We start from the raw sequence: 27011 nt of genomic DNA, 5'->3' as shown, positions 1-27011 counted from the left end.
CACTTTCTCCAAGGAAAGATACACTGTTTTGACAAGAGAAGGAGCCAAGGTTGTTATACGCAGCGACAGTGGTGTACAAAAAGCAAGAAACATACGGGACGTAAAGCGAGATACAAGATTTGAAGCTGTTGAAGGGATGAAGGAATCTTGTAAGGATGATGTAGTGAACAAATTTGGTACAGTTGAATAAAAAATATTTTAAAGGCATACAAGAACGTCGATTAAACTTTTCCCTTTGCAGGAAATTTGGAAGTATCCGGGGATAATGCTGAAACAATTCGAGGGGAGATGTCAGAAAACATCAACGATGGAATCGACAGGACTGACGACAGGAGACCAAAGAGAATGTCTCGCAAACCGAACAAATTTAATGATATGATTTTATACCGAATTTTTTCATAAATAGTAGGAGTGGGGGAGAATGTAGGGAAGAGCACGGATTAAAATAAATAAATACATATTATGAATTGAAGTCGTAGAAGAAACTCTTAAAATAAGATTGAGATGAGATTATATAAAAATATTATCTTATATATAAAAATGAAATGGTCTGTGTTCGTATCCGCATAACTCGAAAACAGCTGGATGGATTTTCTTCGTTCCTTCAGCAGGAATGTTGGTTATCGTTTCCGACGGGTTTATATGATATTTTCTTATGCGAAAACAACGAAAAAGGTTGAGTAAATCATGAAAAACTAGAATTTAGATTTGTATGCAAACTTCCAATGGGCAGTTCACAAAGCGCATTTTCGCCTACTATGCAGGACAACGTCTGCCGGGTCGACTAGTTAATAATAATTTAAAAGAATCGGAACAAAGATTATTTATTCCAAAAAGGCAGGTACAGGCGAGGATGATGGATGAATACATTTGAATCGCAGTAGGCATAAGGTATTCAAAATAGATGGTGTAATTGAATGGGCATGATAAAAGATTAATGGGGTAGATCGGAGTAGGCGTACACACTTAAAATAAATCGCAGATTTCTGTGAAATTTCACCGAAATCTCAACAGCAGAACTGTTCGGTAAACATTTCACAGATTTTTTTGTAGTTTTGACAGTTGAACAAAGGAAAATACCGCAGAAAATCGGTGAAATAATTACCGAACAAATCTGCTGTTGAGATTTCGGTGAATTGAAGATAAATTCACCGAAATCTGTGAAATGATTTAAGTGTGTAGGATATTTGAAAACAGATGATGTGAATGAACGAGTAGAATTCAAACAATGGAATCGCAGCAAGCATAGGATATTTGAAAATGAAGCGGTGTGATTCGAAAAATATTGGAATAGCAGCAGGCTTAGAAAATTAGCTTCAGTTTGTTGGATGATTTGAAGTGGAATAAACGTGTTTCCAAACAAGTGCCAAAAAAAGTAAATTATTTATCAAGTCCGATTATTAAAAAAATACGAGTCACGACAGCAGCTTCGGTTTACATGACACTACACCCAACCAGGGGATGGCAGATTTTAATACAGTTCTACATAAGAACCTTACAGAAACTGTATAATAATTGGGCATATACAATTCTGTAAGCTTTTTATACAAATATTGTATTAAAAGAATACAGATTTGTATTATTTTAATACAATATTTGTATAAAAAGCTTACTGAATTGTATATGCCCAGAGTTTATACAATAATTGTCAGATTTGTTTTTTGGGTGTACAAAATAAGCTTATTCTAAAGAATTCTTGGATATATGGAAAACTATCGACTGCTACAAAGGGGGTGTTTGGAAGGCAAAATATATTATCTTGAAGTTTATTTTGGAATTTGCTGACATAGTAGTCATAGCGGAATTACCTGTTGGATCAGATATCCGAAATTCATGAATTTGAAAAAAAAAGTTGCCAGCATTTTCAAAGCTATTAGTTCGGAGTTGTTGGCTAATTTTTAACATAAGTCTAAAATTTAAATATGATATTTCATTCAAGTATGATATCTCAGCGAAATTCAAGATAAATATCATTTTCTAGGCGGTTGTTCAGTAGTTCAACATCGATATGTCGAAAGTGAACTTGATGGTGTTACACTGTTACGATACACGAGGCTGAAATTTGGAACAAATGAACGAAATATTGCTGCAATCTACAATAACCACTAGTAGTCCACTACACAAAACCGTTTTTTGCCTTTCTCGTATACTAAGTATACGTAAAGGCTATAATTTCACTCCAAAACCAAACTTTTTATAGAAGGCTCGGAGACCCATAGTGTTATATACCAATCGACTCAGCTCGACGAATTGAGGTGATGTCTGTTTGTGTGTATGTATGTATGTGTGTGTGTGTATGTGTGTATGTGTACAAATTTTGTAGACACACTTTTTGGAACTTAGCATTACCCGATTTACTCGCAACAAGTTGCATTCGACGGGGAATGCGGTCCCATTGTTTGCTATTGAAAATTGGCCTGATCGGACATTGCATTTCGGAATTATTGAAAAATCATTGTTTTTTCCCAAGGGTCCCCCCTTGGAAACAAATTTCAAAATCGAAAAAAAAAAATTTTTCAAGAATGGTGGAAATGCATAGTAATTAATGCAAAAACATGCAAAATGATAGAAAATATGCGATCTATCCCCCTAAAGTGCTTTTTTGACCTTTCCTATGTGATTTTTTCAGTACATTTTACGATGCACGAGAAAGGCACCATCGCCGCTAGGTGGATTAATCTGGGTTTTTAAATGAGTGTTTGTGGTATTTCTCGATTGTTGCACTATCACAATCACAATTTTTCGAAGGACGGAAAGAGACAGATGATGCACTGCTGGTGGTAAATCATTTAGAAAGGTCTTCTCATTGCCCAATTTGTCTTGAGCCTCAAAGGAATTAATCTGTTTCTCAAATGCAACATGCTCAATGTTCATCTTAGTCTCGCGCAAATATCTTTGGAAAAAAAATCGTTGCATCCTATGCAAGAGGATTTTTTTTGCCTTTTTTATGAGAGAAGAAGGACAATGTGGGGTTTGAGTAAGTAACCATCAGTGTGTGATTATACATTAACACCTCAGCGTGTCAATCGGTGAGCAGCAAGCCATGACTCGGCCTCTTCTTGTCAGATCTCGGTGGCGTGCACACGCACTGATGGAGAGCTGCCGTCATCGCATTTCGCTCCAGCCATTTGGAGCCACATAATGTTATCGATCATTTAGTAATTTGCGTTTGATCATATAGTAGTTTGTCAATAACTCATTCCTGAAGCTGAATATATAAATGTGTTGTGGTAGGGAAGTTCCTCCAGGAATTCCTCCGGAAGTTCCTCCAGGAATTCCTCCGGAAGTTGCTCCAGGAATTCCTCCGGAAGTTCCTCCAGGAATTCCTTCGGAAGTTCCTCCAGGAATTCCTCCGGAAGTTCCTCCAGGAATTCCTCCGGAAGTTCCTCCAGGAATTCCTCCGGAAGTTCCTCCAGGAATTCCTCCGGAAGTTCCTCCAGGAATTCCTCCGGAAGTTCCTCCAGGAATTCCTCCGGAAGTTCCTCCAGGAATTCCTCCGGAAGTTCCTCCAGGAATTCCTCCGGAAGTTCCTCCAGGAATTCCTCCGGAAGTTCCTCCAGGAATTCCTCCGGAAGTTCCTCCAGGAATTCCTCCGGAAGTTCCTCCAGGAATTCCTCCGGAAGTTCCTCCAGGAATTCCTCCGGAAGTTCCTCCAGGAATTCCTCCGGAAGTTCCTCCAGGAATTCCTCCGGAAGTTCCTCCAGGAATTCCTCCGGAAGTTCCTCCAGGAACTCCTCTGGAAGTTCCTCCAGGAACTCCTCTGGAAGTTCCTCCAGGAATTCCTCCGGAAGTTCCTCCAGGAATTCCTCCGGAAGTTCCTCCAGGAATTCCTCCGGAAGTTCCTCCAGGAATTCCTCCGGAAGTTCCTCCAGGAATTCCTCCGGAAGTTCCTCCAGGAATTCCTCCGGAAGTTCCTCCAGGAATTCCTCCGGAAGTTCCTCCAGGAATTCCTCCGGAAGTTCCTCCAGGAATTACTCCGGAAGTTCCTCCAGGAATTCCTCCGGAAGTTCCTCCAGGAATTCCTCCGGAAGTTCCTCCAGGAATTCCTCCGGAAGTTCCTCCAGGAATTCCTCCGGAAGTTCCTCCAGGAATTCCTCCGGAAGTTCCTCCAGGAATTCCTCCGGAAGTTCCTCCAGGAATTCCTCCGGAAGTTCCTCCAGGAATTCCTCCGGAAGTTCCTCCAGGAATTCCTCCGGAAGTTCCTCCAGGAATTCCTCCGGAAGTTCCTCCAGGAATTCCTCCGGAAGTTCCTCCAGGAATTCCTCCGGAAGTTCCTCCAGGAATTCCTCCGGAAGTTCCTCCAGGAATTCCTCCGGAAGTTCCTCCAGGAATTCCTCCGGAAGTTCCTCCAGGAATTCCTCCGGAAGTTCCTCCAGGAATTCCTCCGGAAGTTCCTCCAGGAATTCCTCCGGAAGTTCCTCCAGGAATTCCTCCGGAAGTTCCTCCAGGAATTCCTCCGGAAGTTCCTCCAGGAATTCCTCCGGAAGTTCCTCCAGGAATTCCTCCGGAAGTTCCTCCAGGAATTCCTCCGGAAGTTCCTCCAGGAATTCCTCCGGAAGTTCCTCCAGGAATTCCTCCGGAAGTTCCTCCAGGAATTCCTCCGGAAGTTCCTCCAGGAATTCCTCCGGAAGTTCCTCCAGGATTTCCTCCGGAAGTTCCTCCAGGAATTCCTCCGGAAGTTCCTCCAGGAACTCCTCCGGAAGTTCCTCCAGGAACTCCTCCGGAAGTTCCTCCAGGAACTCCTCCGGAAGTTCCTCCAGGAATTCCTCCGGAAGTTCCTCCAGGAATTCCTCCGGAAGTTCCTCCAGGAATTCCTCCGGAAGTTCCTCCAGGAATTCCTCCGGAAGTTCCTCCAGGAATTCCTCCGGAAGTTCCTCCAGGAATTCCTCCGGAAGTTCCTCCAGGAATTCCTCCGGAAGTTCCTCCAGGAATTCCTCCGGAAGTTCCTCCAGGAATTCCTCCGGAAGTTCCTCCGGAAGTTCCTCCAGGAATTCCTCCGGAAGTTCCTCCAGGAATTCCTCCGGAAGTTCCTCCAGGAATTCCTCCGGAAGTTCCTCCAGGAATTCCTCCGGAAGTTCCTCCAGGAATTCTTCCGGAAGTTCCTCCAGGAATTCCTCCGGAAGTTCCTCCAGGAATTCCTCCGGAACGTACGGAAGGTTGTTCTCCAGAAATTCCTTAAAAAATTCTTCCTGAAGCTTCTCTAGGAATTCCTTCAAAAATTTCTCCAAGTATTCCTCTTGAAGTTCCTTCAAGAATTTATCGATGTTCCTTTGAAAGTTGCTCCATGATCATTTAGAAATTGATCCAGGAATTCCTACGGAAGATTTTTAAGAAATTTTACCAAAATTTCCACCAGAAATTAGTTCGGAAGTTACTCCTGGAATTCTTCGGGAAGTTTCTCCAGGAAATCCTCGGAAAGTTCCTCCAAAAGTACTTCCTGAATTCCCTGAAAAGTTCGATCAAAATTCTTTCAGGTACTCTTAAAATACTCTACTCTATAAAATTTATTCAAGAATTTCTTCGGAAGTTCGTCTGGGAGTTCGTCCGGAAGTCCCTCAGGTTATTCCTTTGGAGATTCCTGCAAGAATCTTTCAGGAAACTTCTGAAGCAATTTTTTCAAATTTCCTTTAAAAATGACTGTGGGGTCCAGAAATTCCAAAAAAGGTTTTACGAACCTTATCCATGAATTCTTCCAGAAATTCGTCCAAAAGTCTTCATAAATCAGTTCGAGAACTTTCCAGAAATTTCATCTGAATCTCTCATAGAATTTGTAATCCAACTTCCACCCAATCCCAGGAATTATTCCGGAAATATTTCCAGGATTTTTCCTAGGGAAACATGAAAATTTAGTTTTGAAGAAATATTCTGGAGAAAATCGTAAAAGAACTCCTTATTTGAATGACTGTACAATTTTTTCGATGAAATCTTGAAATAATTTCGGGTGGATTTCCCGATGGGTTTCCAGAAGATAGTCTGATAGATAGAAAGATAGATAGAAAGATAGAAAGAATCACTTACATAATTTCTGAAGTACAAAAAAAATTCAAGAAGTTATAGTATTTTCATATAGAATTTATCAAGAAATTTAAAAAAAAAACTTTTTAAATTTACAAATTATTTTAATTGAAATTGTAAATGAAATTCTGAAATAATTTCAGACCAAAACAGCGAAGACATCAAAAAGACCGATAACCCATCTGTCAAAAACAAGTCAATGTCTCTTAAAAGTAATCTCGTTGTGTGAGCTGCGTTATTCGGAAATTATTGAACTATCACTTTTAAATTAAATTTTAGTTTAATTCAGGAAATGAGACACAGCCTTAAATAAAATATGTAGGTATATATTTTACCCCGAGCATACTTGTATAGCAAAATCACCTCAATGCTAGTTACAGTTGTGGGTAAGTCGCTATCCAATAATAATCATACTTGGAAGTAGATAAATGTAATGTGAACTTGACTGGAAATATGTTGTTCCGATAGGATTAACATAACAGTATTGTTTTTTACAAAATGTTCGAAACCCATTACCACCCCTTCAATAGCCATCGCATCGGCGTGGTGAAAAATATTCGGCGGAGGCGGCGGCGTCACAGGTCTAGAATTTACGATTGGATTTTGCAAAGAAAATCGTAGAATTTCTTCTAAAACTATTTCGAAAATAACTTTTAAGAATTACTTCGGAAGTTTCTTCAGGATTAATCAAACTTCCAAGAAAATCAGTTATTTTTCTCAAGACGGAATGTAATGCATCGAATCAGTTTTATATCGTAATATTATTTAGTTGCATGCGATAAACACAAAGCTGATCAATGATTCCGAACGTGTCTAATGATAAATCAGACAACGGTTGGTCGCTCTGGCGCCAGGCACGAGTCCATTCACAAAAAATTCCTGGAACTTCCTTCTCCGTTGCATTCTTTACTTCGCTAAAAATAGGCACTATCTCCTTTTCGTCCACCGACGGAACAAACATAATCGATGCAGAATGGTCAATGAGAAGCATGCATCAAGGTAGGAGGCAAATAAAAAGGTGATCATCATCTTTCATCAATGGCCCACCGACCGAGGCACGTGGGGAGGACCGTTCGATGCGGGTATGAATATGAACGGAGGTAGAATGCGAGAAATCAGGAGAAGTTTTACCTGCGGACAGATAACGTGAGAGAGCCATTCGACCAACGTGCATGCAGAGACGCCGAGAAGATCGCGATCAGAAGCAAGAGCCGTCAATTGATCGCGAACCGTCGGCTAGCAAGCAACGTTAGTGGAGTGCGCTCGAACGTAGATCGCAGTGAGATCAAGTTTTTTTTTCTTACCGCTGGTGTAACCAGACTAGGAGTGTGTTGAGATTCTGCTTTGTGTTGGGGGATATTGCTTTCCAGAAAGGTGTAGCACAGGTGAATTTCGGAACGGTAGAGCTCAATTTTGGGGCTTGTTTTGGCGAGATCAGTGCGTTCCAGAGGGTGCGACAGTTTGTCTTCAGCGTAAAGGTGATCGATGTAGTGGAAATGAAATCAATTCGGGACTTCCTGTAAGCTGGATGGGAATGGAATTTTGACTTTTCTTTTGCGTACGCATGAGAGCAGGTCTGAATTCAGCATCGCTGACATGTGTGTTGTGGTTGTGTTGGTGGTAACTGGATTGAGCCTTGCAAGATCTTGCAAGTAAAAACCAACACAAGAACGGTTATTGATCGTAACTATCAACACCAATACAAACGTGATATGCAAGCGATCGATACCGTGAGATCATGTTTTGTGCCAATATACCGTGGGAAAATGATATTAGAACGAAATTTGGGAGTTTAATTACAGTGAAACTCGGCATTGGAGCTTTTTGATATTACTGATAGTAATGCAAATATGTTAAGTGATTTGACTTATATCTCATCAAAAGACAATAATTTTCAAATGATTCGATCGATTGCACTCCACCACTGTGAACCTTCCACTCAAGTGTATTGGTAAAACTCTTCAACTGCGCTATTCCGTTGTGGACGAGAGACCCCTCACCATATTGAATGCGCAAGTTGATTTGTTTACATATTAATTACTCCCGGAGAAGAGGAAACTATCGTCAAGTAGCGTACAAAGATCGAACCGAGCGCGATCACGCAGCAATTTGTTTACCTTTCAAGGGGGGATATTTTCGTTTCGGCTTCTGCAACTGGATAGCGTTTGTGAAAGGTTTTGCGTGGCATTCCGTAGACAGTGGTGCGATCGCGCGAAACAATTATTCCGCCACCGCCGCGGTGTTGACCTTGGCTGTATCGTTCACTGTCCGCTAGAACTCGAAACACACTGATCTCGTCAGACTGACTGGGGACAGCACAATTGGATTCATTTATATACGAGAAATCGCGATAGTGACTAGTGCGGCTTATCGACTTCCGTCCGATCTTTACTTACACAGAAAATCCGTTACAGGTTGTGTCCGCGACGATTAGCGCCGATCGAGATGCTGGAAGGCAGGAAGATTCTGGTGATATGGTTGGGCGCGGCAGTGGGGTTGATATGTTTGGCCCAGTTTGCCTACACGTGCAACGAAATGATGTGCGTCAGTATCGTGTCCAAGTGTATGCTCACGCAGAGCTGTAAGTGCGACATGAAGAACTGCTCCTGCTGCAAGGAGTGTTCCGAGTGTTTGAGCTATCTGTACACGGAGTGCTGCAGCTGTTTGGAAATGTGTCCGAAGCCGAACGAAACGACCAACGAGCTGAGCAAGCAGTCCCATGTGGAGGAGCTGGAGGGTTTCCCAAATCTGTTCAACGTGCTGACCTCGGAGGAGGATCCGCAGGACCGCTGGAGGATCTATACGTTCCCGATCGATCTGGATGCGGCGATGTACGGGTCGAACCCCGAAACCGGGATGAAATTTTTGATGCGTGAGTATATCTGGTCTTGCTTTTCTTCTAACTATGTTTGATAATGGTGGGGAAGGGCCGTTTGGTCGAAAGTTGTTTGGCCAAATATACCATTTGGCCGAACAGACCATTAGGCCGATTCATTTGACCGGAAGGGTTATATAGCCGAATAGGTTATTCAGCCTAATATGCTATTTGGTCGAATAATTCATTTGGCTGAATAGCAATTTGGCCGAAAAGGTCATTTGCTTAACTTAGCTTGATTAACTGTACACATCGTAGTTGCTAGTCGTGATTGGCCGAGAAAGCACACACCACCAATTGAATAGCTTTCTCGGGACTAGAAAGCTATTCTCACTGTAAATGCTTCGGAGTTTCTTTAATTCAAGACCAATAACGATGCCGGCCGCGTTGTCACAGTCAATTAGATAGGATAAGGGGAGGGAAAGTTCGACACTCATTGCTACAAGAGACCGGAGAATCCTCTGAATCTTCATGAGCGCACTAAAAGGAAAACAGTAATATCCCGAATTTATCACCCCCTTGTGAATTTTGAGGTGATTAAATAGGAAATGTGACAAAATCGAAAAAAAATTATCTTCAATTTTTCAATCTGTTTCACTAATATAAATAAGTTTCGAATTTTTTTTTGGAGTGACAAAATCGGTTCGAAAGGGTGATAAAATTGGGACGTTATAAAATCGGATCGAAAACGTGATAAAATCAGGGGAAGACAAAAATGTATTGTCCCGAAGACTGATTCGAGATCTTACATACTTCGTAACGACTAAAACACGCACTGCACTTATTTGCTAGTTGGTGACTCATTTTGCTGAACAGGTCATTTGGCCGAATAGGTCATTTGGCCGAACAGGTCATTTGGCCGAACAGGTCATTTGGTCGAACAGGTCATTTGACCGAACAGGTCATTTGGCCGAACAGGTCATTTGGCCGAACAGATCATTTGGCCGAACAGATCATTTGGTCGAACAGGCCATTTGGCCGAACAGATCATTTGACCGAACAGGTCATTTGGTCGAACAGGCCATTTGGCCGAACAGATCATTTGACTGAACAGGTCATTTGACCGAACCGGTCATTTGACCGAACCGGTCATTTGACCGAACCGGTCATTTGACCGAACCGGTCATTTGACCGAACCGGTCATTTGACCGAACCGGTCATTTGACCGAACCGGTCATTTGACCGAACAGGTCATTTGACCGAACAGGTCATTTGACCAAACAGGTCATTTGACCGAACAGGTCATTTGACCAAACAGGTCATTTGACCAAACAGGTCATTTGACCGAACAGGTCATTTGACCGAACAGGTCATTTGACCGAACAGGTCATTTGACCGAACAGGTCATTTGACCGAACAGGTCATTTGACCGAACAGGTCATTTGACCGAACAGGTCATTTGACCGAACAGGTCATTTGACCGAACAGGTCATTTGACCGAACAGGTCATTTGACCGAACAGGTCATTTGACCGAACAGGTCATTTGACCGAACAGGTCATTTGACCGAACAGGTCATTTGACTGAACAGGTCATTTGACCGAACAGGTCATTTGACCGAACAGGTCATTTGACCGAACAGGTCATTTGACCGAACAGGTCATTTGACCGAACAGGTCATTTGACCGAACAGGTCATTTGACCGAACAGGTCATTTGACCGAACAGGTCATTTGACCGAACAGGTCATTTGACCGAACAGGTCATTTGACCGAACAGGTCATTTGACCGAACAGGTCTTTTGACCGTACAGGTCGTTTGACCGTACAGGTCATTTGACCGAACAGGTCATTTGACCGAACAGGTCATTTGACCGAACAGGTCATTTGACCGAACAGGTCATTTGACCGAACAGGTCATTTGACCGAACAGGTCATTTGACCGAACAGGTCATTTGACCGAACAGGTCATTTGACCGAACAGGTCATTTGACCGAACAGGTCATTTGACCGAACAGGTCATTTGACCGAACAGGTCATTTGACCGAACAGGTCATTTGACCGAACAGGTCATTTGACCGAACAGGTCATTTGACCGAACAGGTCATTTGACCGAACAGGTCATTTGACCGAACAGGTCATTTGACCGAACAGGTCACTTGACCGAACAGGTCACTTGACCGAACAGGTCACTTGACCGAACAGGTCACTTGACCGAACAGGTCACTTGACCGAACAGGTCACTTGACCGAACAGGTCACTTGACCGAACAGGTCACTTGACCGAACAGGTCACTTGACCGAACAGGTCACTTGACCAAACAGGTCACTTGACCAAACAGGTCACTTGACCGAACAGGTCACTTGACCGAACAGGTCATTCGGCTGAATAGGTCGTTCAGCCACATGTGTCATTTAGCCTAGCCATTTATCTCATACTTCTCACTGTACAAAGTGAGTAGTTTGCAGTAAGCAGTGATACGTCCAACTTCTCACTTCATACTACTCCCTTTTAACAATAACAGGTGAAAAATGAGGAGTGAGAAGTGAGTGAGAGGAACGTCTCCCTTCTCACTCTTTATTTCTCACTTCTCATTTCTGACTATTCACAGTGAGAAGTGGAAAATGAGGAGTGAGAAAGGGGGCGTCTCACTTCTCACTGAATGAGAAGCGCGAAGTGAGTAGTGAGACGTCTCACTGCTCATTTTTCACAATGAGAAGTGGGAAAAAAGTAGCGAGAAGTGATACGTCTCACATTTCACACCTCATTTCTCGGTTCTCAAATTGCCTGTTCGGCCAAATATCCTGTTCGGTCAAATGTCCTATCAGGTCAAATGTCCTATTCAGCCAAATGTTTTTTGGGAGCTTCTTCAGAGTCTGCTCCAGTAAACGTTGCATGTTCCGGATCCTTCCGCTAGGGATGTACACAGAAACAATGGTGATTGGTATTGGCCACTCTATTCTTACCGCGACTAACGGGAACTCTGCAACTATGGGGATTTCGGTGGTGGGAACGTCGTTCAGTATACCAATCGCCGCTGATTGATAGACATTCTGGTTGACCACAGTAAACCACTTGTACCGTCCGCTTAAGGTACGATCCATAGCGGCTTGTGTTGTACGATGGATCTCCTGCAGTGCAATCGCAACTGGCTCCGAGTTGGCAATTAGAAGTTCCAGATCGTAGAGGTTATTGTGATAGCCGTTAATATTCCATTGCAGCGAAAGTGTGATGGATTATATCTGCTGGATGCTGAGGGTTTGGGTGTCGAAGGTCTAGGACCCACATCGCTGTTAGATCCACTCCTAGAGGAAGGAAAAATGGTCTTCATCCGCAACGGCGGCCCTTGTACCTTGCGCTTGAATCTTGCGTCCCTCGTCGTCCGTTGTGGTAGAAAAATACGTCCCAAGATCGCCAACTGCTCTACACTTGCATCCCGCGGTGTCCATCGACGAGATTGCTTGATCCTGCCTGTGTGTTGGAGATGTATTCGCTTTCGATAGGAGGTGACCGCACAAGATTGGACGGGTGGGCGGTTGTTGGGTTGAAATTTGTGGGTTGAGTAACAGTCTTATGAGTCTCATGTAAGGCTCAGTTTGCTTATCTCTGTTGCAATGGTAATGGGTGGGATAGGCATCGAAAAGGAAAGTGGGAAGGTTCTTGTTGCTTTAGCAAGAGAGATCAGAGAGGCAAAACTGAGCCTGTAAGCCACTTACTTCTTTGTACCACGCTTCGTCCTGGGGCATCGTGGAGCGGAGTCGCTACTGTCCTCGGATTCGACTGTTGGCTTTTAATAAACCTTTAATAAATAACTTTCGACCAGATGGGCCAAAGACCCTTCTTAAGAATTTGCCGATACCTACTGTTTTTTTTTATCGGAAACTTGTGTTAGAAGCTGATATTTTAATGAATTTTACTATTTGTGTGATTCGAAGAATGTTTCAATTAGGTACTTGGTAATCGTCTCAAAGGTTTTCCGTAAGTTTCAGTAATTAAACAATGGATACAACCAAAGTAAATCTTTAAAATTCCTATATCTGAAAATCGACTTGTGCAATTGCACAGCATATGAAAGATTTAGTTCGAAAAATGTATTGGAGGGTAACCACTTTCTTTGTAGCGTTTGCAATTGCCGTAAGGTAGGCAATTATTTATTATATGTGTCACATCACGATCAGGCTAGACTAAACCAAACATCATCACCGGTAGCTGGATTAAATTGGTTTTCTGAGTTTCAGACATTGTAACTAATGGCCATGTCTGGTGGCTTATATCCGGAATATAGGCAATTAGCAACACAGATTCAACTTTCTCTACTCATCGAACATAAGGTCTATAGTCCTTTTCCTTGGTGAAGGGCTTTGTACAACCACGCTTTGTTTCAATTTCTCGGTTTGAATAGGTTCAACGTCCACTTCCGAACTTGTTTCAAATATGAGGATGGTATTGAATGTTCCATGAACGAACAGAATGTCTCTTTGGCTGAACCATTACCGTCGTTTAATTGAAGAATGGCTAATAGTACCCATAGAGAGTAACTACCTCTGCCACAAAAGTTCAGCCGTTTTCCCATAATAAATTTTACGATAACGCTTATGAAATTTTCCGCGCCTGTCTGCTTCTGCTGCCATGCTCGCAATCAAACATTGAACAGCGGTAAACAATCCTGTGTCGAATTTTATTACATCTAGAAATTCGTCATTGGTCTGTTGATCACAGAAATATGATTTTGCAATAATTCTCGTGATTACGCACACACACAAGATATGAATCCCAGGCGAAAAATGCAATAGGATTATTGCCCAAAATAGTGTCGTAATTTTGTATGTTTTTGACGTAAACTACGTCTAAGGGGAAGACTCGGATACAGGGTGCAAAATGAAAATTTCAAAGTTGGGGACCGTCACGAAATCATGTAAGATTTGTAACATTAATAGATCCTTTATCTTTCAATGGATTCTGAAGATTTATATATCAATTGATTCGCAAACTCTCCACCAATTTGCCAGTACTATTGAAACTTTCGAGTATCAACGGTAAACTATTGAAAATTTCAGTTATTTTATGCATAATGCATCCCCTATGCAGCGCGTTCCAATCCTTGGTAATTGCCTACTTTTAGGTATCAATTGTTAGACTGGGGTGTATGAATGGGGTAGCCCAGCTGCTAGACAGTGGGATCCCTACTTCCTCACAGAGTGGGAGATGCTGCTAAAGCTGGGTAGTAGTGTCGGTGGGATAGTTCCTTCTTTTCTATATAGAGCGGAATAGTTGGTTCAGTGTACTATATTTGGTTTTACGTAGTTTGCGTCGAGCGGTCGTGTCTTGTATACAACCCCAACATTTTTATGGAACTGATGTATGATTACCTACGTTGTACTTTTCAAGTTTTTTATTGCATGGTTTTTGCAATTCGCCTCTTCCAGTTCTTTATCTTAAACGCTTTTGTTTTAGCTGATCAAATACGGAGGAATCTCCATCGCCGACAACTGTTCCGCCCTTCAAGCCTAATCCTAATGTATGGTGAAAGCCTATCATGGTTGGTGGGCTGATCCGCTTTACTTGCCGTAAGGTAGGCAATTATGTATGACATGTGTCACACCAAGCCCAAACTAAACAACGGAATCGGGAAAGGAAATAAATCGTCGTACACGGCATCCGGTTCTCGTCGTATTCAGCAGCCAGAATTTGGTTTCTTCACTTACCGCCTTCTCCGTACTTGATATGGCCATCAACATCACTTCATCGAATATGTCATGCTTTGTTTTCATGAAGCTTTCAAAACACAAAGGAGCAGAAAAATCCTCGGGAGTTCGAATAGATCAGATAACTGATTTTCGGTATTTTCAGGATTCTCTGTGCCCTCTTTGAATACTTCATTGTATATATGTACAACGTTGACACCATGGTTTTGAATTTTTCTTCTGTCAACGTAAAATAATAAGGATTTCCCGTTTGGCCAAAACTTACATATGTAAAAACTATTTGACCCTAGGCCACTAGGCGAAAAGTTGTTTAGCCTGATTACCATTTGGCAGAACAAAGCATTAGGCCATAATACATTTGGCAGACAATGTCATTTGGTTTAAATAGACATATGGCCGAAAATGTCATTCGACAGAGCTGATTATTTGGCCGAAAAAGTTAGAACACTGAGAGTTTTCTGAGCAAATAGAATGGCGTGTTCTGGTGAAAACAGCTCTAAATGGCCTGAAATCTCTCTCCATTGAGCATTGTGTTGGCGGTACAGTCCCGTTTCACCATAATTTCGACCCAACTAACGAATCCTTGTTTTCAGTTGGGACAACTAACAGCAATTTGAGCACGTGCATTTTCGCTTGGACATCACAAAAGATGTCCCCTGACGCTAAATCGCATTTTCTCCGTTTGCATCAAATTGTGACGTATGATTGCTTTTAAGTTGGCCCATGGTCAACTAACCCAACGGAGGTCCAACTAAAGAGTGACTCACGTGAATAATAAAATCCCAACCAATGACTGTACGTACTCCATAAATCGTTTTGGCGAGTGTCCACAATTGTAGTTCTTCGTACATTTTAGTTGCTCATATTTAAAAACGCTAAACTTTTGATCAGCATCTATGCGCTTTTGGTATTGAATCGTACGAAGCTTCAGTTCGAGTGATGTCTTTTTGAGGAGTTTCCGTGCCGATTGTCTTTGTCAGATAACAACTATTTTAACTGAACTGATCAGACGAAGCGAAGAAGTATGATTCATCATTGTTAGAACTGGATTGTTTTTCTGCATTGGACGGCTGGTCAAATTTGATGCGATTAGCGATTTGAACAAGGAATTTCTAGAAAGGTAGTGCCACTTTGTTCGACGATTGATAGATGGCAAGTATTTCCGTAACCAACGCCTCCAGAAGATGTTGGCGTAGATTTGCGAAGATCTCCAGTTGTTTACCAGCGTAGCGGGGCTACCATCGTAGGCGACTAGTGACTTTGATCCACCGGAAGAACCCAACAAAAAATGATTGGGTGTTAGTGCTCTGTTCTCGGCATCGTCAATGGGAACGTAGGTGAGGGGGCGCGAGTTTGTAATATTTTCCACCTCTAGAAGGCTGTTTCGAAGGACTTCGTCGGTTGGTGTTCTCGGGAGATGCATGTTTTTCAGGATTTTTTTTACGGATTGCACCAGTCTCTCTCAACTACCACCCATGTGCGGACTACTCGTCGGTAGGAAGGTCCACTTCGTATGCGTAGTGATGAACTCCTGCATCAGTTGATCTTGATCAAGAGATTTTAACGCTTCAGTCAGCTCGCGATTCGCACCGATGAAGTTCGTTCCCCTGTCACTAAACAGTTCTAAAGGTGTTCCTCGCCTGCACATAAAGTTCCGCAGAGCCATGATACACGAACTTGTGGTGAAGGAGTGCACAATTTCAATGTGGATGGCACGTACCACCCGGCATGTTATCAATACGCCCCACCTTTTCTCGATCCGCCTACCCACAACGACTTGAATTGGACCGAAGTAATCGATTCCAGCGTAAGAGAATGGACGAGAATAAGCTGCAAGACGAGCCAGCGGAAGATCAGCCATTACGGGTGGTTGCGGTTGAGCTCGAATGTTTTTGCAATATTGGCACAGTCTTCGTACTTTGTTACATACACTTCGTAGTTTTAGGATCCGATATATCTGACGTAGTTCGTTGACGATCGTTTCATTGTTGAGGTGGTGATAGCGTTCGTGGCTGAACCGTATGATTAGCGAGGTTATCGAAAATTTCCTTGGCAGAATAATGGTGTGAACAGCGTCGTGATCGACGAACTGGCAACCAGCTGCTCGCCCTTGCATGCGAAGCACTCCGTGGTCATCAAGATACGGCGAGAGCTACATCTGGGGATTGTATCCATCTTCTTACTTCCAGGTTTCTTAGACCTTCGCAGCAAAGTTACTTCCTCGCTATACGCATCCGGCTGAACTTGACGGTAAATGTATCGTTCTGCTTCGATCAACTCTGGCTGTTGGAGGATTCCGGTAAATCGTGTTCTCTGCTGTAATCTTGCTCGCAGGTTTCTCATGAACCGGAGAACGACGAGGTCATCTTATGGAACGTACACACGGTCCAGCAGTTTGACCAACATTGACTCCACATCTCGTTTATTCAAACATTCAAGTTTTACCAACAGCGGCACGAACAATCAATTTATTCGACCAACAATATCACACACGAACGACCAAAGCGCCAACTTGAGCACCAACCAACAAAAAATATATGGGAGTTTGTGCGACTTCACTCAACAACTCAAACCAAAATCAAACCGTTTTAATTTTTTCCAACCAAACCGCTAACTGTCAAATGGTTGTTCGAACAACTTCACACACGTTCAAACAAAGCAGCAACCAAAGCGTTTTCTTGGGGGCGGAGTCAATGTTCGTCAAACTGCTTGACTGATGTGTACGCTGCATAAGGTAGACAATTATTTATGATTTGTGCCACACCAATATCAAACTAAACAATTGAATCGAGGAAGGAAATAAATCGTCGTACATACACGGCATCTGGTTCTCGTATTATTCATCAGCCATAATTTGGTTTCTTCATTTACCGCCTTCTCCATACTTGATATGGCCATAAAAATAATTCCATCGAAAATTTCATGCTTTGTTTTCATGAAGCTTTCAAAACAAAGGAGCAAAATAATCCTCGGCAGTTAGAATAGATTACATAACTGATTTTCGGGATTTTCAGGATTCTCTGTGCCCTCTTTGAATACTTCACCACATGTTTCGTATTGTATATTTATGCACAACGTTGACACCATGTTTTTGAATTTTTCGTCTGTCAACGTAAAATAATAGCGATTGGTCGTATGGCCTAAAGTTACTCATGTGAAAACTATTTGACCGAAGGCCACTAGGCGAAAAGTTGTTTGGCCGGATTATTATTTGGCAAAACAAAGCATTAGGCCAAAATACATTTGGCAGAAAATGTCATTTGGATGAAATAGACATATGGCCGAAAATGTCATTTGACAGAACTGATAATTTGGCCGAACAAGTCCGGTTTTCTGAGCAAGTAGTTTTCTGGTAAAAACAGCTCCAAATAAACTGAAATCTCTCTCCATTGAACATTGTGTTGGCTGTTTGGGCCAACTAATTTCGCTGTTTGGGACCACTAATAGCTATTTGACACCGTGCATTTTGGCTTGAACTTCACAAAAGATGTCCACTGACGCCAGATCCCATTTTCTATGTTTGCTTCGATTTGTGACGTATGATTGCTTTTGAGTTGGACCATGGCCAACTAACCCAACGGAGGCCCAACTAATAATTGACTCAAGTAAATAATCAAAGCGAGTGTCCACAATTGTAGTTCTTCGTACATTTTAGTTGCTCATAGTTGAAAACACTAAACTTTTGATCAGCATCTATGCGCTTTTTGTATTGAATAGTACGAAGCTTCAGTTCGAGTGATGTCTTTTTGAGGAGTTTCCGTGCCGATTGTCTTTGTCAGATAACAACTATTTTAACTGAACTGATCAGACATGATTTATCATTGTTTGTTAGAACTGAATTCACTTGTCATAAGACGAGTTTGTACAATCCTATTGAATTCCACCACTTAATTGTATCTTGACAGATACGTATTTCGACCTCAACAGTAAGGCCGTCTTCAGTGTCTCGTACTTGACTCGACTTAGTCGTACATTTGGCAGACTTAGTCGAGTCAAGTACGAGACACTGAAGACGGCCTTACTGTTGAGGTCGAAATACGTATCTGACAAGATACAATTAAGTGGTGGAATTCAATAGGATTGTACAAACTCGTCTTATGACAAGTGAAGACATTCCACTAAAAAGCTCAAAATAATTTTCTTAACAGAACTGGATTGTTTTTCTGCATTGGACGGGTGGTCAAATTTGATGCGATTAGCGATTTGAAGAATTTGAAGCAATTTCTAGAGAGATAGAACAACATGTTTTATGTTAAATATCTTGGCTGTGCACATGCACAGCATATGTTTCGAAATGGACAAATTGATATGAAATTTGCGAAAAGGAATCCACGTGTCTTGGAGGGACTCGAACCCTCAACCTCCTACTCTCTAGATAGGCGTGATAACCCCTACACAACAAGACCACTTAAAGGTCACGTTTGCGGAAAAGCCATCAGAATCCGAGTACCAACCTCCACCGCGGTTAGCTCTCTTTTTTGCAAATTGAATATCTTTCGGATGCTTGATTTGCCCAATCTCCACATTTGCTTTACTGTTGTATATCCACAGCCAAGCGAGTGCACATTGTTTATTAAACGAGAGGATCGCACTCCATGCCATCCAGGTTGGTACTCGGATTCTGATGGCTTTTCCGCAAACGTGACCTTTAAGTGGTCTTGTTGTGTAGGGGTTATCACGCCTATCTAGAGAGTAGGAGGTTGAGGGTTCGAGTCCCTCCAAGACACGTGGATTCTTTTTCGCAAATTTCATATCAATTTGTCCATTTCGAAACATATGCTGTGCATATGCACAGCCAAGATATTTAACAAAAAAATGGTTTTCGTACGGCCGAGTTGCCGAATAATATGCAATTAACATGTTTTATGTTCAATCAAAGTTAATTGCCTATTTCCGGGGATTAAACCACCCGACTTGGACGTTAATTTACAATGTTATGAAAACTCATATGTGAATATGAACGTTATGTGGAAGATATTGATTTGGAAAATGTATTGGAGGTAACCACTTTCCCTTCGATGGGACTCGATCCCACGACCCTACAAGTACGCTAGACTGGTGCTTTAACCAACTAAGCTATGAAGGACCTCCGTCGGCCTTCGCAATCTAGCGGCTACTGAACGAGCTTGAGATTCCCAAATTGGACGCATAGTCAAATCACTCGCAATCCATTTCTCAAACCAACACTTCCACATGTGTATGGTACACGTCCACATTAGAGGAGCGTGAGTATTTAGAAAATTAATATCTTCCACATAACGTACATATTCACATATGAGATTTCATAACATGTTTTATGTATTTTTTTAGAACGACCACAACCTTCGTTTCAAGGCAAAATTCAAATTCCAAAATGATGATTTTCTGAATGATGACTAGACCAACATTTGAAAAGGGCGTAATAGCCAAAATTTATTCCTTTTGATTCTTCATCCACATATTTAGCTTTATATGTAGACGAAGAATCAGAAGGAATAAATTTTGGCTGATACGCCCTTTTCAAATGTTGGTCTAGAACGTTTCTGAATTTTGATCTAGGCAATGCGTTCCAAAGGAATAGATTGCACATACTTACTATCCACTTCTCTTTCTGTGTACTATACCCAAAACAAAAAGCTGTGACATTCTTCGCATTAACCCTTATGCGGCCGACGGGGTACCCGTGTTCCTTTTTCAAATTCAAGTGGTGATATTTCAATGAATTTTTATAGCTGAAAGCTGAAACTCGGTGACATCTAAGAACTCCATAAAATGTAGCATCTGTGAGAAAATCACGTTGATACAGTGAGGAGGGACGTGGGGAGGGGCATCTGATTTTTTTACCACGTGGATGGCCGACAGGGTACCCGTGTTCCCATAAATTGATATTTTCATAACTTTAACAATTTTCAACCGATTTAGATAATTTTGACAGTTTTGGAAACAGAAACTCATATACTTTTTGCCCATTGTCAAGGTTTACAGCTTTTGTCCATGGTTATACAAGAAATCTTTGAAGTAAGGCTCAAGAGTCTACACACGTAACCGAAGGACTATCAACCAGTTTCAAATATATTACATGCTCATTGCGCTTCTTAGAATAGTCGGTGTTCACAGTATATATTCGGGGTTCCAAAACCCCCTGGAGTAAGGCCTAAGTCATCCAAAAAATCCCTGGAATAAGATCTTATGGTCTGCTAACGTAACCAAAGGTCTATCGTGTAAATTCAAAAACGGTACATGCTCTTTATGGTGCTTAGCATATAATGCTTTCACAGTATATGTTCCGGGTCATCCAACGACCTTTTGTCTAAACATGTCTACGTCTACGAGCTCCATAAATTCAAGGTCTTCGGATCAACTTCCGTAATGGAGGCAGTTATCGGGAAACAAACAAGTTGCATGACCCCTTCTTGGTATATGTTTGCATTCCAAGTAGTTCCTTTTGTTGTTGTGAGCTCCAGGTAGTCTACGAACTCCACACAGTCAAGGTCTTCGAATCAATCTCCGTAATTGAGGCAGTTATCGAAGAATAAACAAGTTGTGTGACCCCTTCTTGGCATATGTTTGTATTCCAAGTAGTTCTGGTTGTTGTCGTGGGCTCTAGGTAGTCTACGAACTTCATAGATTCAAGACCGGTGGATCAACCTCCGTAATGGAGGCAGTTATTGAAGAATTAACAAGTTGTGTAACCCGTTCTTGTTATATGTGTGTATTCCAAGTAGTTCTTGTTGTTGCTGAGGACTCCAGGTAGTCTACGAACTCCATAGAGTCAAGGTTTGGGGATCGACCTCGGTAACGGAGGCAGTGTTTGAAGAATAAACAAGTTTTGTGTCGCCTTCATGGTATTTGTTTGTATTCTGAGTAGTTCTTGTTGTCATTGGTTCCAGGTAGTCTACGGACTCCATAGAGTCAAAGTCTGTGGATCAATCTTCATAATGGAGGCGGAGTTTCAGACATAGCAATCAATTTCCACTCCGGGTGGCTCAATACCCGGAACATAGGCAATTAACTTTGAATGTACTGAACTCGAAAGGCGATCTCTCTTCGCTTATTTGGTCGGGTTGGGATCTGACGACCAACTGGCAAAATCTCACACAATCCTTCTTCATCGAGCGCCGTTGGTGATGAAGCAAGTGTGTAGGAGCCGGAAAATACTAAATACTCTTCCTACTTGGTAAGTACGGAAAACACCTGTCTAGTGTACTGGTTTCGTGGGATCAAACTCCACCGAAGTTCTGTAGATCAATCTCCGTAATGGAGGCAGTTATCGAAGAATAAACAAGTTTTGTGACCCCATCTTGGTATATGTTTGTATTCCAAGTAGTTCTTGTTGTTGTCTTGAGCTCCAGGTAGTCTATGAAATAGAGTCAAGATCGATGGATCAACCTCCTTAATGGAGGCAGTTATTTGAAAATAAATAAGTTGTGAGACCCCTTCTTGGTATATGTTTGTATTTTAAGTAGTTATTTTAATTGTCGTGAGCTCCGTAATGAAGGCAAGGCAAAATACGTATTTTTTTGTCGAAGAGGCTTACAAACTTATTAACAGGTACTCATAAATGATTCATAATAAGCTACAGGCAGTGAAAGTTATTTCATGAAAATCTTTATTGTTTGCGGCAAATTGGGTCGAAAACGTGAAAAAATCGGGTTAGGCAAAATCAGGGGTAGACAAAATCTGGGAGTGACAAAATCGGGTCAACCTCATCTGAGTATGCATTCCTAGTACAGTAGCCGTTCGATAACTGCAAAATGTTTACTTTTCAGTTATCGAATGCCGTTCGATAACTGCAACGCACTCTAGATGTCAAACGGTTGTCAATCGACGTCAGATGCAATAAAAGTGCATCTAAATGTGCAGCGCAATGCAGCTGTCATTGAGTCTGACATCGGTTTGAAGTTTAGCGGTCCGATAACTGTAAAACTGTTGCAACTATCGAATTGCAGTTAAAAAGCATTGCAGTTAAATGACTTGCAATTATCGAACGTCTGCTGTAGTTTTTGTTTTTGCCATGGTACAGGTAGTCTATGATATGCAGATCAACCCACGAACGGAAGGCTATTGGTATATGTTTGCATTTCAAGTAGTTCAAGTTGTTGTCATTAGCTCTGGGCAGTTATTGAAGAATAAACAAGATGTGAAACCTCATCTTGATTTATTAGCATTCCAAGTAGTTATTGTTGTCTTGTTGTTGTTGGTTCCAGGTAGTATGCAAACTTCATTCATATCACTAATATGAAGTTGTCTATTCTTTGGAAATGCAAAATGTGAATAAATTGGAACGATACATCTTCACGCTGAGAACGTGAGGGAAAAAACGGGCTAATATCGCAAAGAACATGTACCATACTCAAATTAGATTAAGGACACTCTTCACGTAATCCAAGCTTCAAAGTGCTCGCGTTTTCGAGGGCACACCAATCGATACGGAGGCAGCGCACAACTGTAATTTTTGTTGATTTAGCTTTGCTGCGTCGCACCATGCGTAAAATCATAAAAATGACAATTGTGCGTTGCTTCCGTATCGACTGGTGTGCCCCCGAAAACGCGAGCACTTTGAAACTTGGATTCCGTGAGAAGAGACCTTAAGGACTCTCTAGATATTCATGTAAGCCTAGAAGTCTTACTCCATAAATTTCTAGGATGACCATTAGTATATGCCATGAACGCATTTTATTCATGGACCCCAAAGGCATGTACCAAATTTAAAACAGGCTGATATATCTCTGGTGTAGATCCTAATGCCTTACTTCAGGGTTTTCTTGGATGACCATGAACATTTGAAATGGGTGCATTCTATTCTACGTACCAGAAAGGCATGTATAACTATTCAAATAGGCCGAAAGAACTCTGGGTACGCGTGAAGTTCTTAAGGATTGTTCAAGTATTCTCTTGGATACCCATGAACATATGCAATAAAAGCGGTATATTATATGTACCACAAAGGGCATATGCCAATTTTGAAACAATCCGAATGGTATCTGGTTACGTGAGAAGATCCTGTGGGCTATTCTAGCATTTTCTTTGAAGACCATAAACATATGCAATGGACGTTTTCTATTCTATGTACCACAAAGGCATGTATCACTTTTGAAACAAGCCAAAAGATTTCTGGGTACCCATGCAGATTTAAAGGCCTATTCCAGGGTTTTCTTGGATGACCATGAACCTATGCAATGGACGCAATCTATTCTATGTACCACAAAGGGCATGTACCAGTTTTGAAACAATCTAAAAGATCTTTGGTTACGCGTGTAGATCTTAAGGCCTTTTCCAGGATTTTCTTGGATGACCATCAACATATGCAATGAAAGCGCTCTTTTCTATGTACCACAAAGGGCATGCACCACTTTTGAAACAATCTAAAAGATCTCTGGTTACGCGTGTAGACCTGAAGGCCTTTTCCAGGGTTTTCTTGGATGACCATGAACATATGCAATGAAGGCGCCAGAGGGCTTATCCGACAGATTTCTTCGATAGCGCAGAACATATGCAGTGATCGAATTTGATTTCAAGATGCGCAAAGAGCATGTACCACCTTTGAAACAAGTCCATAGACCCATGGTTACGAGTGTAGACCTTAAGGCCTTACTCCAGAGATTTCTTGGATGACTCGGAACATATACTGTGAACTCATTCTATGCTAAGTACCACAAAGAGCATGTACTGTATTTGAATTTGCATAATAGGCCGTTGGTTACGCGAGTAGATCTTTAGGCTTTACTCCAGAGATTTCTCGGATGACTAAGACCTCATTTCAGGAATTTTTGCATTACCCGAAGCATGTACTGTGAACACCTTCAATTCTAAGAAGCGCAAAGAGCTTGTAGCATATTTGAAACTAGTTGAATGGCCTTTGGTTACGCGTGTAGACTATTAAGCCTTACTTCAAAAATTTCTTGTATAACCATGGGCATAAGCTGTAAACCTTGACAATGGGCAAAAAGTATATGAGTTTCTGTTTCCAAAACTGTCAAAATTATACAAGTCGGTTGAAAATTGTTGAAGTTATGAGAATATCAATTTATGGGAACACGGGTACCCTGTCGGCCATCCACGTGTGTTTTTTTTGTTGGCCGCATAAGGGTTAAGGTCACTCCTGACGGAATCCAAGTTCCAAAGTGCTCGCGTTTTCGGGGGCACACCACTCGATACGGAAGCAACGCACAACTGTCATTTTTATTTTTTCACGCATGCTGCGATGCAGCAAAACTAAATCAACAAAAATGACAGTTGTGCGTTGCTTCCGTATCGAGTGGTGTGCCCCCGAAGTGGCGGAGTACATTTCTGCAACCGTGGCGTCTGGAGTACCATCGACAAATGGCAATCATCAGTGAAAGCAGCTTTCAAGCCACAATTTTCGGGTAGTTTCAAGCAAAAGGCGCATTATTAGATAATCAATCGGTTCCTTTCAGGACCACCATTCTATACAAGAAAAGGTTGAGTCGAGACGAATTTTATTCCGAATGCAAAATATTCTTGGTGACGGCAGGAAGTTGCGGCTCGTAGCAGCATCACTTGCTCAAGACAGAGGGAGAAGTTGCAAACATATATTCACATATCTCAGATTCGCATGGATGGCATCAGTAGCTGTTGTCGTGAATCGACCTATTTGGTTGGTCATCTGAATAGTCTGCCCATCCACAAAACGGAACGTGTGCTATCGCTTCAAAATCGCCCACAGTATGAAGATGTGGTGCAGTTCTGCTTACAAAGTCGAAGCTGTGACATTCTTCGCATTGCGTTTTGTATCAAATCTCGCATGCAAACCGCTCAGAGAATGCTATGTTTGTTACGCCAACTCGTTGCATTAAATCGTTTTGTTTTTGGTTTCGTTCAATACATCTAAACGACTCTCGTCAGCTCCTGCAACAACATGCATCGTGTACAGTAGTATAGCTTCGACTCACACAATCTTCTCGACTCCGTCCAACTTGATGGCGGACAAGAACGCAGACAAGCATAGTAGCAATTTCACCAATATCACCCTTTGCTATCTCTATTGCCCTTCTACTTGTGATTATATGAAAATTATCCCGTTCACATAGCACAGAACGAGGATTATAATAGTCTTCTATATAGTCCAGATGGCTAGCGCGTCAGTCGAATTGCGCTAGGCTTGGTGGAGGGCTTAGGTTCAATTCTTGTCTTAGGCCAATTTTTTTTGTAAGCAAAATAAGGTTGGCGAAGTATGTATAAAGCATCGTTCCTCAACGGAAGTTTAAAAATAGATTCTATGTAGACACAAACACATATCTAGTTCTTTTTTTCTCGTGACCAGAGACCTAATGCAATCAGTCTTGCAAAATGTCGTGACCATCACCAGATGATCAGATATGAAAACAAAAACCACCACGCTTTTAAACGATGTTCTTTACTGACAATCACTGCAAGCGCATCGTGACATGTAGAAGCTGACACGTGAGTACCTTCGGTAAGCGTGACACCCAGATTGACAACCACAAGCTGAGAGCCATAAAGAGCATCAGGTCGGTCAGCTGTCAAAAATGCAGGTGAGCACCGTTATTGATTGATTTTGTTTTCGTTTGATTGGACTGACGTCGTTTTTAATTGATAAATTGGATAAATCAATAGTTAAATTAAGGGTTCATTCACAAATTACATAACGCTAAAATGGACCTGGGGGCTGAAAGCCCCCACCCACCCTCTCGTAACGTATTTTGTATGGGAGGGTTCTGAAATTTGTATGGGCCGTATTTGTGAATGGCTCTAACTATGTTTTTACCAATTTGATCCAGACTATCCAGACCAGACTAAAAAGGCCAAATTTTTTTTATTGATTTTTTCAAATGGATACAATCAAAAAACGACGCATCCTACAAAAAAATGTTGTATGGGTGACTATCGCAAAATCAGTCAAAGTTTCTAATAAAGATATCGGAAACAATTCAAATTGAGCCCTACACTGAAAAAATCAGTTTCAACAGTTTCAAAAATTAAAACTCGATTTGCGAAAAAACGCTTTTTTGATTTGTATGAAATTGTGTCTCAAGATAGGTGATTATGTTCCTACCAACCGTCCATACATCGCAAGCTGGGCACGTTGAAGGAAAAAAAGTTTTTCTAACAAAAACTTTTCTTGTCGAAATTATTTTCAGTGTATTTTTATCCGTTGCGATTAGTTACGACCTAAATATTGTACTCTGCTTGACTGTACAGGAATATTTTAATATATGTATGTATATGTTAAATCCACTGGCACTCCTTGACACTGAGAAAAAAATCAATTCCGACAAGAAAAAATTTTTTTCCCTTAAAAGTGTCAAGCTTGCGATGTATGGACGGTTGGTAGGGAACATAATCACCTATCTTGAGACACAATTTCATACAAATCAAAAAAAGCGTTTTTTCGCAAATCGAGTTTTAATTTTAAACTGATTTTTTTCAGTGTAGGGCTCAATTTGAATTGTTTCCGATATCTTTATTAGAAACTTTGACTGATTTTGCGATAGTCACCCATACAACATTTTTGTAGG

The 27011-nt window shown here is 41.6% G+C and overlaps 1 protein-coding gene across 4 annotated transcripts in view; it reads left to right on the top strand.

The window, feature by feature from the left end:
* The first annotated feature begins 7216 nt into the window (after window positions 1-7216).
* LOC134207647 (protein twisted gastrulation) overlaps window positions 7217-27011 on the top strand; it is a 30268-nt gene continuing 10473 nt past the window's right edge. The window contains exons 1-2 of one of the 4 annotated variants that reach the window (XM_062683408.1): window positions 7217-7400; window positions 8430-8887. In XM_062683408.1, coding sequence (XP_062539392.1) covers window positions 8461-8887 — 427 coding nt within the window. In that variant the 5' untranslated portion in view covers window positions 7217-7400; window positions 8430-8460. Of the gene's footprint in view, window positions 7401-7841; window positions 7860-8201; window positions 8376-8429; window positions 8888-27011 lie in introns of those variants that run through there. The other 3 variants (XM_062683407.1, XM_062683410.1, XM_062683409.1) reach the window with 3 other exon arrangements.

The sequence above is a fragment of the Armigeres subalbatus genome, chromosome 1 (assembly GCF_024139115.2).
Source record: "Armigeres subalbatus isolate Guangzhou_Male chromosome 1, GZ_Asu_2, whole genome shotgun sequence".
NCBI classification, from domain to species: Eukaryota; Metazoa; Arthropoda; class Insecta; order Diptera; family Culicidae; genus Armigeres; species Armigeres subalbatus.
The sequence above is the reverse complement of the archived record's forward strand: the minus strand, read 5'-3'. Positions and strand labels throughout refer to the sequence as shown.